The sequence below is a fragment of the Typopeltis vanoorti genome, chromosome 22, assembly GCF_054136105.1.
Source record: "Typopeltis vanoorti isolate ZY-2024b chromosome 22, IOZ_Tvanoo_1.0, whole genome shotgun sequence".
Classification (NCBI taxonomy): domain Eukaryota; kingdom Metazoa; phylum Arthropoda; class Arachnida; order Uropygi; family Thelyphonidae; genus Typopeltis; species Typopeltis vanoorti.
Window position 1 is genome coordinate 11216212 of NC_143570.1, and position 13735 is coordinate 11229946.

The 13735-nt window shown below is 36.9% G+C and overlaps 1 protein-coding gene across 4 annotated transcripts in view; it reads left to right on the forward strand.

The window, feature by feature from the left end:
• YME1L (ATP-dependent zinc metalloprotease YME1L) overlaps positions 1-9191 on the forward strand; it is a 281286-nt gene extending 272095 nt beyond the window's left edge. For all 4 annotated transcript variants that reach the window (XM_090411850.1, XM_090411848.1, XM_090411851.1 and 1 more), the window contains exon 20: positions 8811-9191. In XM_090411850.1, coding sequence (XP_090267976.1) covers positions 8811-8969 — 159 coding nt within the window. In that variant the 3' untranslated portion in view covers positions 8970-9191. The remainder of the gene's footprint in view (positions 1-8810) is intronic.
• The last annotated feature ends 4544 nt before the right edge of the window (positions 9192-13735 follow it).

Consider the following 13735-nt stretch of genomic DNA (forward strand, 5'->3'; position numbering starts at 1 on the left):
AGGAATAAGAAAAGTCTCCTTGACTATGCTATTGTTGATAGTGATTTTTTCTCCCTTGTGCAGGACACCAGTGTGTACAGAGGATTTGAAATTGGAAGCGATCACTATTTAGTCTTGAGCAGGATAAAAAAAATAAAAATTTAAAAATTCACTTTAAAATTTAAAAGTTTTAAAGTGAATAAAAGTTGAGCAGCTCTCAGATGTGAACTGTAGACAAAGATTATTGAAAAAAAAAAATGAAAGAGTTTGAGAACAAGTGACAAACCTTGAAGAAAACCCTGATTGATTCAGCCAGAGAGGCATGTGGTGAGGTTGTCTGCAAAATTAGAAAAATCAGAACTCCATGGTGGACACAGAAAGTTAAAGAGGTAGTGAAGGAAAAAAAACAGAAAGCATATCAAAAGTTCCTGGCAAATAAGTCAGCTTGTGCTCTTAGAGAATACAGAGACAAATGTAAGAAAGCTAAACTGTGTAAAACTAGCTAAACAAAAGTCATGAGAGGACTTTGGCAAGAACATTGAAAATAAATATCAAGAAGGTGGCAAAATATTCTGGAGGTTGTTGAAGAAGCTTAGAAATGGAGGAAAGAGTGCTGTAAAAGGAGTTAGAGATGATAAAGGTGACATGAAAACGGGAGAAAAAGATATCCTTGAAGTATGGAGTAATTACTTTGAAAAACTGCTAAATGAAACAAGCAGTGATGACAGCACAGTGGTAAAAAACACTGACCAGGCATTCAGTCAGGAATACATATCCATACTTGAAGTAGAAAAAGCCATCAAAGGCTTGAAATGTGGAAAGGCAGCAGGAGTAGATGATATTCGACCAGAAATGCTGAAGTATGGCAGTATAAAAGTCTTACAGTGGCTGCACTGCATAGTTCAGAAGGACGAATTCCTGATGATTGGAGTAGAGCTCTAATACTACCCATATATAAAAAGGGAAATAAAACTGAATGTGAGAATTACAGAGATATTTCCGTACTGAGTGTTCCTGGCAAGATCTATGCAAGTATACTTGAGAAACGGTTGAGAAGAATTGTGGAAGAAAAGCTTGTTTAAGAACAAGCTAGATTCAGGCCAAATAGACGCTGTCAGGATCAGATCTTCACTTTACGACAATTAGTTGAGAAAGCACAGGAATATAACAAAGATCTGTATTTAAGCTTTGTCGATTTGGAAAAGGCATATGACAAGGTGCCAAGAGTGAAGCTATTGAATACACTACAGTTATCTGGTGTCAGTTGGGCATTATATCAAACAATACTTAATCTTTATTTGAGTTGCAAGTCAGCAGTTAGAACTGAAGGAAGTACAGGAAGATAGTTTAGTGTTAAATCTGGTGTGAGACAAGGCTGTACATTATTCCCTCTGTTATTCATTATCTATAAGGATCACATTATGAAGGAACGTGATATTAAACATGATATCAGAATTGGAGATGTTAATGTCAGCTCTTTGCTTTATGCTGACGATGTTATACTTCTAAATAAATCCACTACAAGTTTGCAAGATTCCCTGACTAAATTGAATAACTGTTGTAATAGATATGGTATGAAGGTCAGCAATAAAAAGACAAAGACAATGAAAATAGGCAGAATCATTGAAAATGTCAACTGTGTTGTGAATGGAGAACCTGTGGAACAAGTAAAACATTTCAGCTACTTAGGCATGATTTTTAGTGAAGATGATAAATTAAATATGGAAATAGACAACAGAATCAACAAAGCTGGTATGGTTGGAAGGCAATTGAATAAATTCATATGAAATAAGAGAGAAATTAGTCGGAAAACTAAATTAGCTGTATACAAGACAGTGTTCAAATCAGTTTTAACTTATGGATCTGAGAGCTGGGTCAGAAGTAAAACACTTGATCAAAGACTAGAGAACGCAGATATGAGAGTCCTGAGGAAGATTAGAGGCGTGAACAGATGGCATCAATGGCAATATCATATTAAAAACGAGGATATTAGGAAAGAACTTGACATGGTCAGAATCCAGGATTGCACTAGCAGAGCTAATCTCAGGTGGTATGGGCACTTGAACAGAATGGGCGAGGAAAGATTAGCAAAACAAGTGTTCTCTGCCAGGTTTGCAGGAAAACGACCCAGAGGAAGACCGAGATATAGGTGGATTGATACGGTACAAAGTGCCTTAGACGATAGAAATATAAGATCTGATAATATTGGAGTCTTGACAAGTAACAGACTGATTTGGAGGAAAATTGTAGATGATAGGAAGTTAGTAATGATGTAAATTTTTTATGTAGTACTATCATATCCTGTACACCCCTTGAGAGTATATGTCAGTGATTTTATGATGATGATGTTTTTCTGTGTACTTTTACAATTTTTAGATCATATCCGCAATGTCTCCATGATAGTTGGGTGTGTTTCTCTGTGCTGTATCCATTTCATTAAATTTAAGAATTAGTTATTTTATCATTCAAAAGGACATCAAAGTGTACACCATTCATTTTATTTCTAAACATTAAAGTGAAGTGAAACGGTTCATTTTTTTTTACTAAATAATTTAAGGAAATGACGTCAACTAGGATATACATTAAAATAAATTTTAATTTACTTCAATATTTTGGCAACGTCACGTTGCCATTTTCAAGAAACTTAAGAACAAGACATGTGCACACAGGCAGAACAAACAGTAAGGTAAGAAGCAGGAAGCTATTCTTTCTCCTAAAGTTCTGATGGTGACCCTTAGCGGGCAATGTTAGTATTCTTTGGTGATTGGGCTGAAGGTCTTCTGATGTAAGTTTCCCAAATTTGAGGCAGTCTCATGAAGCCAAATTTGTTGAGGTTTGGATTGTTTCTTAGCGCTAAAGCTGATTCCATGAAAAGCCTTTCATATTTGTATTTACTACGGTGTATTATCGTGGCTTTTTTCCACTGTATTCTATGGCAGAAATCCAGCGCATGGTCAGCAAGACCAGAGTGGCTGTATTGGTGAAACCGGATGTAGTCCTTGTGTTCTGAAATTCTGATATTTGCTGTCTTGCCTGTTTGGCCAAAGTAGGACACCTTACAGCTGCAAGGTACCTGGTATACACTAGGTAGGTCTGGGGGGGGGAGGTTGGTCTTTAGTAGAGCGGATAAGGGATGCCAATTTTTTATATGGTCTGTAACAAGAAGTTAAGTCATGTTTTTTTAGTATTTTTGTAATTTTTTCTGAGGTGCCTCAGATATAGGGTATGGTGATGGATTTAGAATAATCCTTGTTGTGACGGGGGGTTTTACTGGTTTCAATATTTTTTTGGGGGGTATCCATTGGCTGAGAAAGTGTTGTGAATGTGGTTTAGTTCTGTGGTTAGGGCATTGTCATTCGAACAGATAAGTTTGGCCCTGTTGTGTAGTGTCTTAATGACTCCATAGTGTTGCGAGGAGGGGTGGTAGGATTGTTGGTGAATGTATCCGCCTGTATGGGTGGGTTTTCTATAGACTGAGAAAACCAAGGTTCCATCAGGCTGGTAGGTGACTAGTGTGTCTAAGAAAGGAAAGCAGTTGTTTTTTTTCTTCTTCCAAGGTGAATTTGATTCTGGGGTGTTGGTTGTTTAAGTGTGTTAGGAAGGAGATATGTGCATCGGAGCCATGCGGCAAAATAGCGAACACATCATCAACATAGCGAAGCCAAATGGTTGGGTTTTGTGGGGCAGAGTTTAAGGCTTCAAAAGTCTCCATATAAAAGTTGGCCAAGGGTGGAGAGAGTGGAGAACCCATGGCTGTCCCCTCTATTTGTTTGTAGAATTTTCCTTGCCAAGCAAAATAGCCTGAGTTCATTGTAAACTGAAATAGGGCTGTGATATCGTGAGGAAGTTTAGCTTGGATTAACTCTAAGGATTCTTTGAGTGGGACATTTGTGAATAAGGAGCAGACATCAAAACTGACCATTATGTCAGTGTGTTTGAGTGTAAGTTTTCTATGCTGGCTTTGAAGTGGGCTAAGTTTTTTATGTGTGAAGATGTGTTGCCAATATAGTGTGAGAGAGCTTTGGCCAAATGTTTAGCTAGTTTGTATGCGAGGGAATCAATGCCATCCGCTATGGGACGTAATGGCACATTTTCCTTCTATATTTTTGGGAGTCCATAAATAAAGGGGGGGTATGGAGTTATATGGTTTTAATTTGTTAGTGATTTTCACAGGCCAAGAAGTGACCTTCTTAAGGAGCCTGTGGAGTTTTCTAATTTGTGAGTTGGTGGGATTGTACTCGATAGGGAGGTAAGTAGCCTGATCTAACAATAGAGCTTTCAGCTTACCTGTGTAATCCTTTTGGTTAAGCAATACTGTGGCGTTCCCTTTATCAGCTTTGGTGATTATTATTTTCTTGTTTTTCTTTAATTCTAGTAGAGATTTAATTTCCTTACTGGGCATGTTGGCTTTTGGTGGGTTAGCTTTCGTCAGAACACAAGCCACATCCAGTCTAATATCGTTGGCGATGTGGTTTGGATGGTGTCATATCCCTTGTTCAATTCGTATCATAATATCTTCAGCAGGTATCCTTCTGGGCACAATGGCGAAGTTGTGGCCACGTGCAAGAGCGTCGAGTGCTTCAGGTTTCACACTAAATGACGAAAGGCTGACTACTTTTTCTGTAGGAAGTTGTGGTTTTGAGATAGTTTTTTAAATTTTCAAATTTTTTGATGTGTCGATCTCATACTTTTTAAAATTCTTTCTATTGCAGTGCACGAGAACTCGTATAAAATAGACCAAATTTCGTGGCTCAAGGTGCTTGAAAGGTCATCTTCAAGTGCCTGGATAGCTAAGTTAGCATCATTCAGGAAACGGCGAGTCGTGGCGATTTGTTCCATGAGCAAGGCTTGGCTGGCATGGTTATAAATACAAAGAGCCTTTTGCAAAGAGAAATGGCTTGAATTTTACACAGCTAGGAATTACCTGGTTATCCCGGCAGCGTTTTAGGAAGGCGAAACGATTCAGTTGTCTTGATAGCTTTAACTTCATTTTACCGTAATGGTGTGCTTTACGTGCGATATCATCTCCGTGGATTATTTTAATCCTTGTGGAAAGGCTTAGACGTTGGTTATGCATTTTTTACTAACTAATTTAAGGAAATTACAACGTCAACTAGAATATACATTAAAATAAATTTTAATAATAGGCAGGACAGCAAATATCAGAATTTCAGAACACAAGGACTACATCCGGTTTCACCAATACAGCCACTCTGGTCTTGCTGACCATGTGCTGGATACCTGCCATAGAATACTGTGGAAAAAAGCCACAATAATACACCGTAGTAAATACAAATATGAAAGGCTTTTCATGGAATCAGCTTCAGCCCTAAGAAACAATCCAAACCTCAACAAATTTGGCTTCATGAGACTGCCTCAAATTTGGGAAACCTACATCAGAAGACCTTCAGCCCAATCACCCAAGAATACCAACATTGCCTGCTAGGGGGCACCATCAGGACTTTAGGAGAAATAATAGCTTCCTGCTTCTTCCTCACTTCCTGTTTGTTGTGCCTGCGTGCACATGTCTTTTTCTTAAGTTTCTTGAAAATGGCAACCTGACGTTGCCGAAATATTGAAGTATATTAAAATTTATTTTAATGTATATCCTAGTTGACGTAATTTCCTTAAATTATTTAGTAAAAATTGCATAACCAACGTCTAAGCCTTTCCACGAGGATTAATAATGACCATGCTCATGATTAGGAACTTATAGTAATATCTTATGTGATCCTTAGTGAACTTAGGATATCTTATTGCTTGCACTTATAATTGCAAGCAATTAGACATCATTAAGTGTGGTGCTTTTTCATTATGCTGAATTTGTTGTTTTACTCGATTGTCATAAGACTTTTTAATCTCTAGCTCTTTATCCACAATTCTTATTTTCCAAAGAAAATATTTATATTTAAAGTGTACAAATATAATGTCAAATAACTCAAAGAAATCATAAAAAATTTAGAAATTCATGTTTAAAAAATGACTATTAAATTATTTAAGGAATTTACAACATATACTGTAATATTAATTACCTCCTATATTTTGGCTATGTCACATTGCCATCTTCATGAGAACATACATCTATGACATGTGCACTCAGGCACTACAAAAAGCAAATGAAACTGAAGAGAGAAAAACTGTTGTTCCTATAGTCCTAAAGATACCTCCTAGTGGGCTATATTGCGTTGTCTTGGCTGTTTTGCTGAAGTTCTCAAGATGCAAGCTTCCAAAATTTGGGGCAGTCTCATGCACCCAAATTTGTTGAGGTTTGGAAAGTTTTTAGAGCTGAGGCTGATTCCATGAACAATTTTTCATATTTAAATTTGCTGCGGTGTATTAACATGGCTTTCTTCCAACATATTCTGTGGCAGGTATCCAGAGCATTGTCTGCAAGTCCACGGTGGCTGTACTGGTGAAATCGGATGTAGTCTTTGTGTTCCGAAATCCTGACATTTGTTGTCCTGTTTGGCCAAAGTAGGACAGTTTACAGTTGCAAGGGACCTGGTATACCCTAGGTAGTTCTAGGGGAAGTGGTTGGTTTTGGTGGAGCGGATAAGGGATGCCAATTTTTTATGTAGTTGTAACAAGAAGTCAGGTCATATTTTCTTAAGATTTTGGTTAACTTTTCAGAGGTGCCGCGGATATAGGGAATGGTGATGGATTTGGTGTAATCTTCATTATGATCGGGGGGAGGGGGGTCAACTGGTTTTAATATTTTTTGGGGGTTGTAGTCATTGGCTAAGAAAGTGTTAACGATATAATTTAGTTCAGTGGTTAGGGCATTGTCACCTGAACAAATTAATTTTGCCCTGTTATATAGTGTTTTTATAACCCCATATTGTTGTGGGGTGGGGGGGGGGGATTGCTGGTGAATGTATCTGCCCGTATGGGTGGGTTTTCTGTAAACAGAAAAATCAAGGATCCATTAGGCTGGTGAGTATCTAGGGAAGTGCCAACCTTCCTATTGAGTATAATCCTACCAGCTCCCAAATTAGAACACTCCAAAGGCTCCTTAAGAAGGGCACTTCTTGGCCTGTGGAAGTTACCAACAAACTAAAACCTTTTAACTCTAGAACCCCCCCCTCCCCCGATTGTATGGACTTCCAAAAATACATAAACAAAATGCGCCATTACATCCCATAATGGATGGCTTTGATTCCCCCCACATACAAATTAGCCAAACATTTAGCCAAAGTGCTCTCGCACACTATACTGGCAATACACCATCACACATAAAAAACTCAGACCACTTCAAAGCCAGTATAGAAAACCTCTCACTCCAACATACTGACATAATGGTCAGTTTTGACATCTCCTCCCTATTCACAAATGTCTCACTCAAGGAAACCTTAGCACTCATCCAAGCCAAATTTCCTCCTGATATCTTAGCCCTATTTCAGTTCACAATGAACTCAGACTATTTCGTTTGGCAAGGAAAATTCTACAAACAGATAGAGGTGGACAGCCATGGGTTCATGACTCTCCTCACCCCTGGCCAACTTCTTTATGGAGACTTTTGAAGAGAAAGCCTTAAACTCAGCCCCACAAAAACCCACTGTTTGGCTTCACTACATTGATGATGTGTTTGCGATTTGGCCACATGGCTCAGATACACTCCACTACTTAACACACTTAAACAACCAACACCCCAGAATCCAGTTCACTTTGGATAAAAAGGAAAACAACAGTCTCCCTTTCCTAGACACTCTAATCACTCGCCAGCGTGATGGAGCCTTGGTTTTCTCTGTTTACAGAAAACCTACCCATACAGGCAGATACATTCACCAGTAATCCCACCACCCCACCTCACAACAATATGGGATTATAAAAACACTACAGGGCAAAATTAATCTGTTCAGATGACAATGCCCTAACCATTGAACTAAACCACATCCTTAACACTTTCTTAGCCAATTGTTACAACCCCCAAAAAATATTAAAACAACTTGCATTCCTCTTCATAACAAAGATTACACTAAGTCCATCACCATTCCCTATATCCGTGGCACCTGTGAAAAGTTAACCAAAATCTTAAAAAAAATATGACCTGACTTGTTACAAACCATATAAAAAATTGGCATCCCTTATCTGCTCCACCAAAGACCAACCACTTACCCTAGACCTACCTGGGGTATACCAGGTCCCTTGCAACTGTAAACTGTCCTACTTTGCCCAAACAGGTAGGACACCAAATGTCAGGATTTCGGAACACAAAGACTACATCCGGTTTCACCAATACAGCCAGCCTGGGCTTGCAGACCATGCTCTGGATACCTGCCACAGAATACGTTGGAAGAAAGCCACTTTAATAACATTGTCACAAATTTAAATATGAAAGATTGTTCATGGAATTAGCCTCAGCTCTAAAAAAATTTTCCAAACCTCAACAAATTTGGGTGTATGAGACTGCCCCAAATTTGGGAAGCTTGCATCTTGAGAACTTCAGCCCAACAGCCAAGACAACCCAATATAGCCTGCTAGGCGGCACCTTTAGGACTCTAGAAATGACACTAGTTTTCTCTCTTCTGCTTCATTTGCGTTTTGTGGTCCTGCGTGCACGTCATAGTTGTCACATTACCATCTTCATGGGAACATACATTGCCAAAATATAGGTGGTATTTATTAAAGTTTCTTTTAATTAATATTACAGTATATGTTGTAAATTCCTTAAATAATTTAATAGGCTTATACATTGGTAACACATGACTATCTACAAATGTTTAAAAAATATTAAAATTTAGTCACTATAGGACCATTATAAAAATTTATGTACTGTAATAGCATAATTATGAATGTAGTTTTAAGTATATATATTTTTTACTGTTTTATAGGAATCCTTTGAAAGAGCAAAAACAATCCTCCGTACACATAACAGAGAACACAGACTACTTGCTGAGGCTTTGCTTAAATATGAAACCTTGGATGCAGAAGACATCAAAGCCATTATAGGTGGCAAAAATGCGCCACGGGAAAAAAAAAGTCGCCAGTAAAAAACATTGAAGTGATATAAATATATTGTAAATTTTTAGATTTATATGAAATAAATGAATTACTTTTTAGTCTACCCTGCTGCTAATTAAGGTCAAGTTTAAATTTTCTTAGAAAACTTGCTTGTAAATACTGCAATGGCACATGAACTACAAAATTGAATGAATGAAATTTTTGATAAGTCTGTAATATCTTTTTGAATATTGTAAAGTTTTATTATTGAATATTGTGTTCTGTTTTCTACCATCATACCTTACTCAAACAAAAAAAAAGTGTGTGCGTGCATGTGTGAGAAGAGAGAGAGAGTTAGAAGCTGTAATTTTTAAATTTATTATTTTAAAACTTCAATTAATAGTGTTCAGTAATACTACATGATCACATCCACATTTGACTTACAGCTGATAAAACATCAGTTCCATTAGAAAAAGATATATATATATATATATATATATATATATATATATGACTAAGAGTTTATAAGGCAGAACACCAGAATAAGATGACATTTGTCACTATTGTTAATCCTAACTGTTCTGTTTACTAGTGTATGTTTACTCCTGAAGAAATCCTGTGCAATTAGGATGAAATGTCGTGTTGACAATTAAAATAAATGTTATCTTATTCCAGTGTTCTGCCTTATAAACTCTGTCACATTTTCATGAATTAGTAGCAAACAAATTAATCCGAAGAAGCCCACGTTTTTGGTTTTTGTTTCAGTTTCACAATTTTGGTTTTGTTTTGGTTTTAGTTCACTGTTTTGGTTGAGTGCTGCATGTTTTAACTATCTCTGCAATGTTTATTAATAGAGTTGAGTTTTTTATAATGTAAACAAGTTGATATTTGTAATGTCAACTTGTTTATATTATAAACAAGTTGACACTACAAATGACACTGAGAAAGAAGCGTTCAAAAATATGTCATCTTTCTCAGCACACATCTGTGACTCAAAGATAAATTGCCAATGAGTGTGGTGTTGGTTTGGGTACTGCTAATGTGATTTGAAAGATATTTAGGGAGATAGGTATCTTTTCTTCTGACAGAAAAGAAAAATGTGGGCAAAAAAGGAAAACTACACATATTAAAGATCATTTACTAGTTAGAAAAAAGCTAAATTGATCCGAGATTGTCTACTGTAGACTTAAATAGAGACTTGGCAGCTAGTGGGATTAATGTTTCTGACATGACAGTCTGTTGAAGTTTTTTGAAGCAGGAAGGACTGCATATAGACTGAAAAAAATCAACTGTTAATGAAGGCTATGCATAAAAAGAGGCTCTAATGGACAAAAATAAATAAAAATTGGACTGTTGAGAAGTGGAAGAAGGTCTTATTCTCAGATGAGAGTCATTTCTTTGTCCAAGAAAAGTGAGTACCCTATATTCACAAATCAATGGCTCAGAAGACATCTCCCACCCACCTTCAGCAAGCTCCTAAAAAGATGCTCTGGGGTTTTTTACACATGGCAGTCCATGAACACTTGTGCCAATTAATGGTATAATGAAAAGTAACCAATACATAAAATTATTGGAGAAAAGAGCAGTCCCAGAGATCCAGAAAGACAAAGAACTCATCTTCCAACAGGATCTCGCTCCATGCCACACTTCAAAAAAAAAAAGCGAAAGAGTTCCTCAATCACAACATCTAATTGCTTTAGTGGCCAGGTAACTCTCCTGAAATTAACCCAATAAAAAATTTGTGGGCCATAGTGAAAGAGAGACTTGGAAAATTAAATTGTGATACAAAGGAACTTAATACGATCCATTATAAAAGTATGGTTTCAATATGCAGAAATAAGAAAAATGTGTTCTATGTTGGTACAGTCCATGCCTAAACAAATTAATGAACTTATTAGGAACAGAGAAGCACATATAAATTATTAGGTAAATTTGGAGTTTAATTTTTGTACTTATTTTCTTACAAAATAAAAAATTTTCTTTAAAATGTGAGTGTTCAGATTAATTTGTTTGCTACTATGTTTGTGTGTGCACACGTGCACACTTAAACTCAGTGGCTAGAAGGTTAGCATCATCTCACACTAAATATCCTAGTGACAGCAGCCCTAAAACATAAATAGGCAATCACTTCTGAGAGATGGTGGAATGTTTTATATGAGTTCTATTAACAAAAGATTATAAACCTATTATCTTGTTGGACTAAGGATTACTCTCAGAAACCTTGCTCTAGAGTACAATTTCAGGCACAAAACTTAACCAGTTAAGTTTTGAAATCCCTCCCCTACCTCAAAGTGCTTATGAGAGGAAGAGAAACAGAGATAATGGACACAGATCATGGCATGAGTAACTTCAAGGACAATAGTGTGCGATAGCTGTCTCTGAAATGGTTGATTGCCCTGCTAGGATAGCTATATTATGTAACAGTGTCTTGGGCACCAAGAATGAACTGAAAACCTGAGTCAACTGATAAACAGAAAATCTGATTGATTGTGCAGGAGGCCAATAGATTGTAAATTCCAATAAAATATACCACAATTGTTTAAATGACTGCACACACAACCAAGGACCGAGGGAATGTATCTGAATTTACGTTCACAATAGACACTGTCCCAAATACTATAAAATAATGACTAATGGGGTATTGCTATGCCTGCTAAAACATAAACAGGCTGCTATGGCTACGGTATGTGAATGAACATCTTGATGAACAAATGAAGATCACAATGGTGCAAGGTAATTAAACATGCCAAGAAATTATATTCTTGTTTAATCCTTTAAGTGTAAGCAAACAGTTTGCATGTGAAGTATCTTTGCAACTACTTGTATATAGAAGCTTAAGAATCATCACATCAGTTCTTAGTATTCTTTAATTTACATGTAGCCCAGTTATAAAGATACTTCACATGCAAATTTTGTTTGCTTACACTTGGATAAAGGATCACACAAGAATGTAATGTTTTGGCAAGTTTAATTTAATTTGCAACAAAGTGCAAAAACATTCTATAATGATGCAAGGCATTGACAGCATGATAGTCTAGGCATATTTTGCCATTAAGGGTCTAAAACTTTTAGCAGCTTTTAGGCCCTTAATAACAGTAAGGCAATATCTAATTGGGTTGCCTACATGATACACAGACACGTGACAATATAAATACCTCGCAAAGCCTTGGTCATCAAATAACATTTCATAAGATAGATTTTCCTGTTTGCAAGAAAGGAAGCTTTACATATAACAAAAATAAACTCTAAAACACAGCAGAGAATGCAAAATGATCACTTGTATTTAATAAGCATAACTTGGTTTTAATGGTTCACCTGTGTCAGTTCTTTTATTTAAGGCTTTTAATTTATCTTATCAGTAAAGACCCCCCCCCCCCGAAGTTACGTAAAGGTCAAAGCTAGATATTTCAGGTTAGCATTCAGTTCTTCACAAGGTATCCAGTTCTCACCTTCTTATGTTATATCCTATTATCACATATTAACTTTGTTATTTGGAGGTGAAACATGGATCTGAAAAAGAAATTTCAAAGAAATGAATGTTTGTGTTCATTTACTATGTACTTGTAAATGAACATAAAAAAAAAATGAATGGAACAACCAAATCGAGCAGCCAAATAACAGACTATTGAATTTATTACATTGTAGCATTTATTATACAGTAACACTGGCATGAGAATGAAATAGACCACTTGGCTGAATCCATGATATGGTGGGGTGGGGGGGTGGGGGGGTTCCAAAAATTAAAATACAACTAGAAGCATTAAAATCGTTCAGTGCTATTACTAAACAGGTCTGGAGCAATAAAGCAGAAAATTATAAGAACATTTATAACACTGCACTATAAGTGTAGCCAGTATGTCACTGAAGCTTCACTTTCTCATGTGAACTGTAAAAAAAAAAAAAATCAGCTAACGCCTTTTTATTCCCGTATATAGGAAGTAGGCGAGGCCATTTAGCCCTATCTAACTTTTGGAGACTGAGTGGGCAGTTCAATCTCCACTGGTACAAATCAGAGATAGATGGCCCAAGGCTATCACTAATTAAGCAGTACACAGTGAAGAGAGACGGCTCAAATGTGCCGCCATCTCGTGGTGCCTAACCCTAACACAATATATTTAATGTCTGAAATAATGTGGGTTCTACGGTCGATTTTCTTGAGTTTACGTGACGAAAAACCAGAGTTTCCGGGAGAAAAAACCCGCTTGCCCATGCCAGAGATCGACTAACTCGGGAACCGGGTCAGTCGATCTCTGGCAAAAAAAAGCTTAGAAAAATTTCCTCTAGTCATCGACTAGACTCGAAATCAAGTCTTCTTTCGTGCAGCCAAGCGCTGTGGTGTGCAGAAGCCACATCCACTGAGCTACACAGGCTCTGTCACCCAAAAATCTCAGTGCAAGTAAAGGATGAGCAGGTTGCCTCTATGGTAATAGAGCAGCGATACTGGATAAAAACTGAGTGTTAATTTGACCGAGATTACCATTATTTCTTCAAAAACAGATTCACAGTGTGCCTACTAGAGTATGGAAGTGAACTTTAAATTAGAATGTGCAGAAAACTTATGTAAATACTAGAGACCCAGAATCTTATATGGGCTTTTTCAAATGAAGGTGAATTAACTGCTATTAAAAGATAGGACTTTTTTCCCCCTTGAAATTCTGGGTTTTCATCACACGTGCAGGCAAATGAACTAGAGCATGTGCAGTTAACACTAAAATACCATTAGTGAGGTAAAATGGTGTGGTACATTAACTAGTACTCTTCGGCGATGAACCTTGAACACAGTGGAAGTCTTGCATAATACTCTTAATTAAAATTC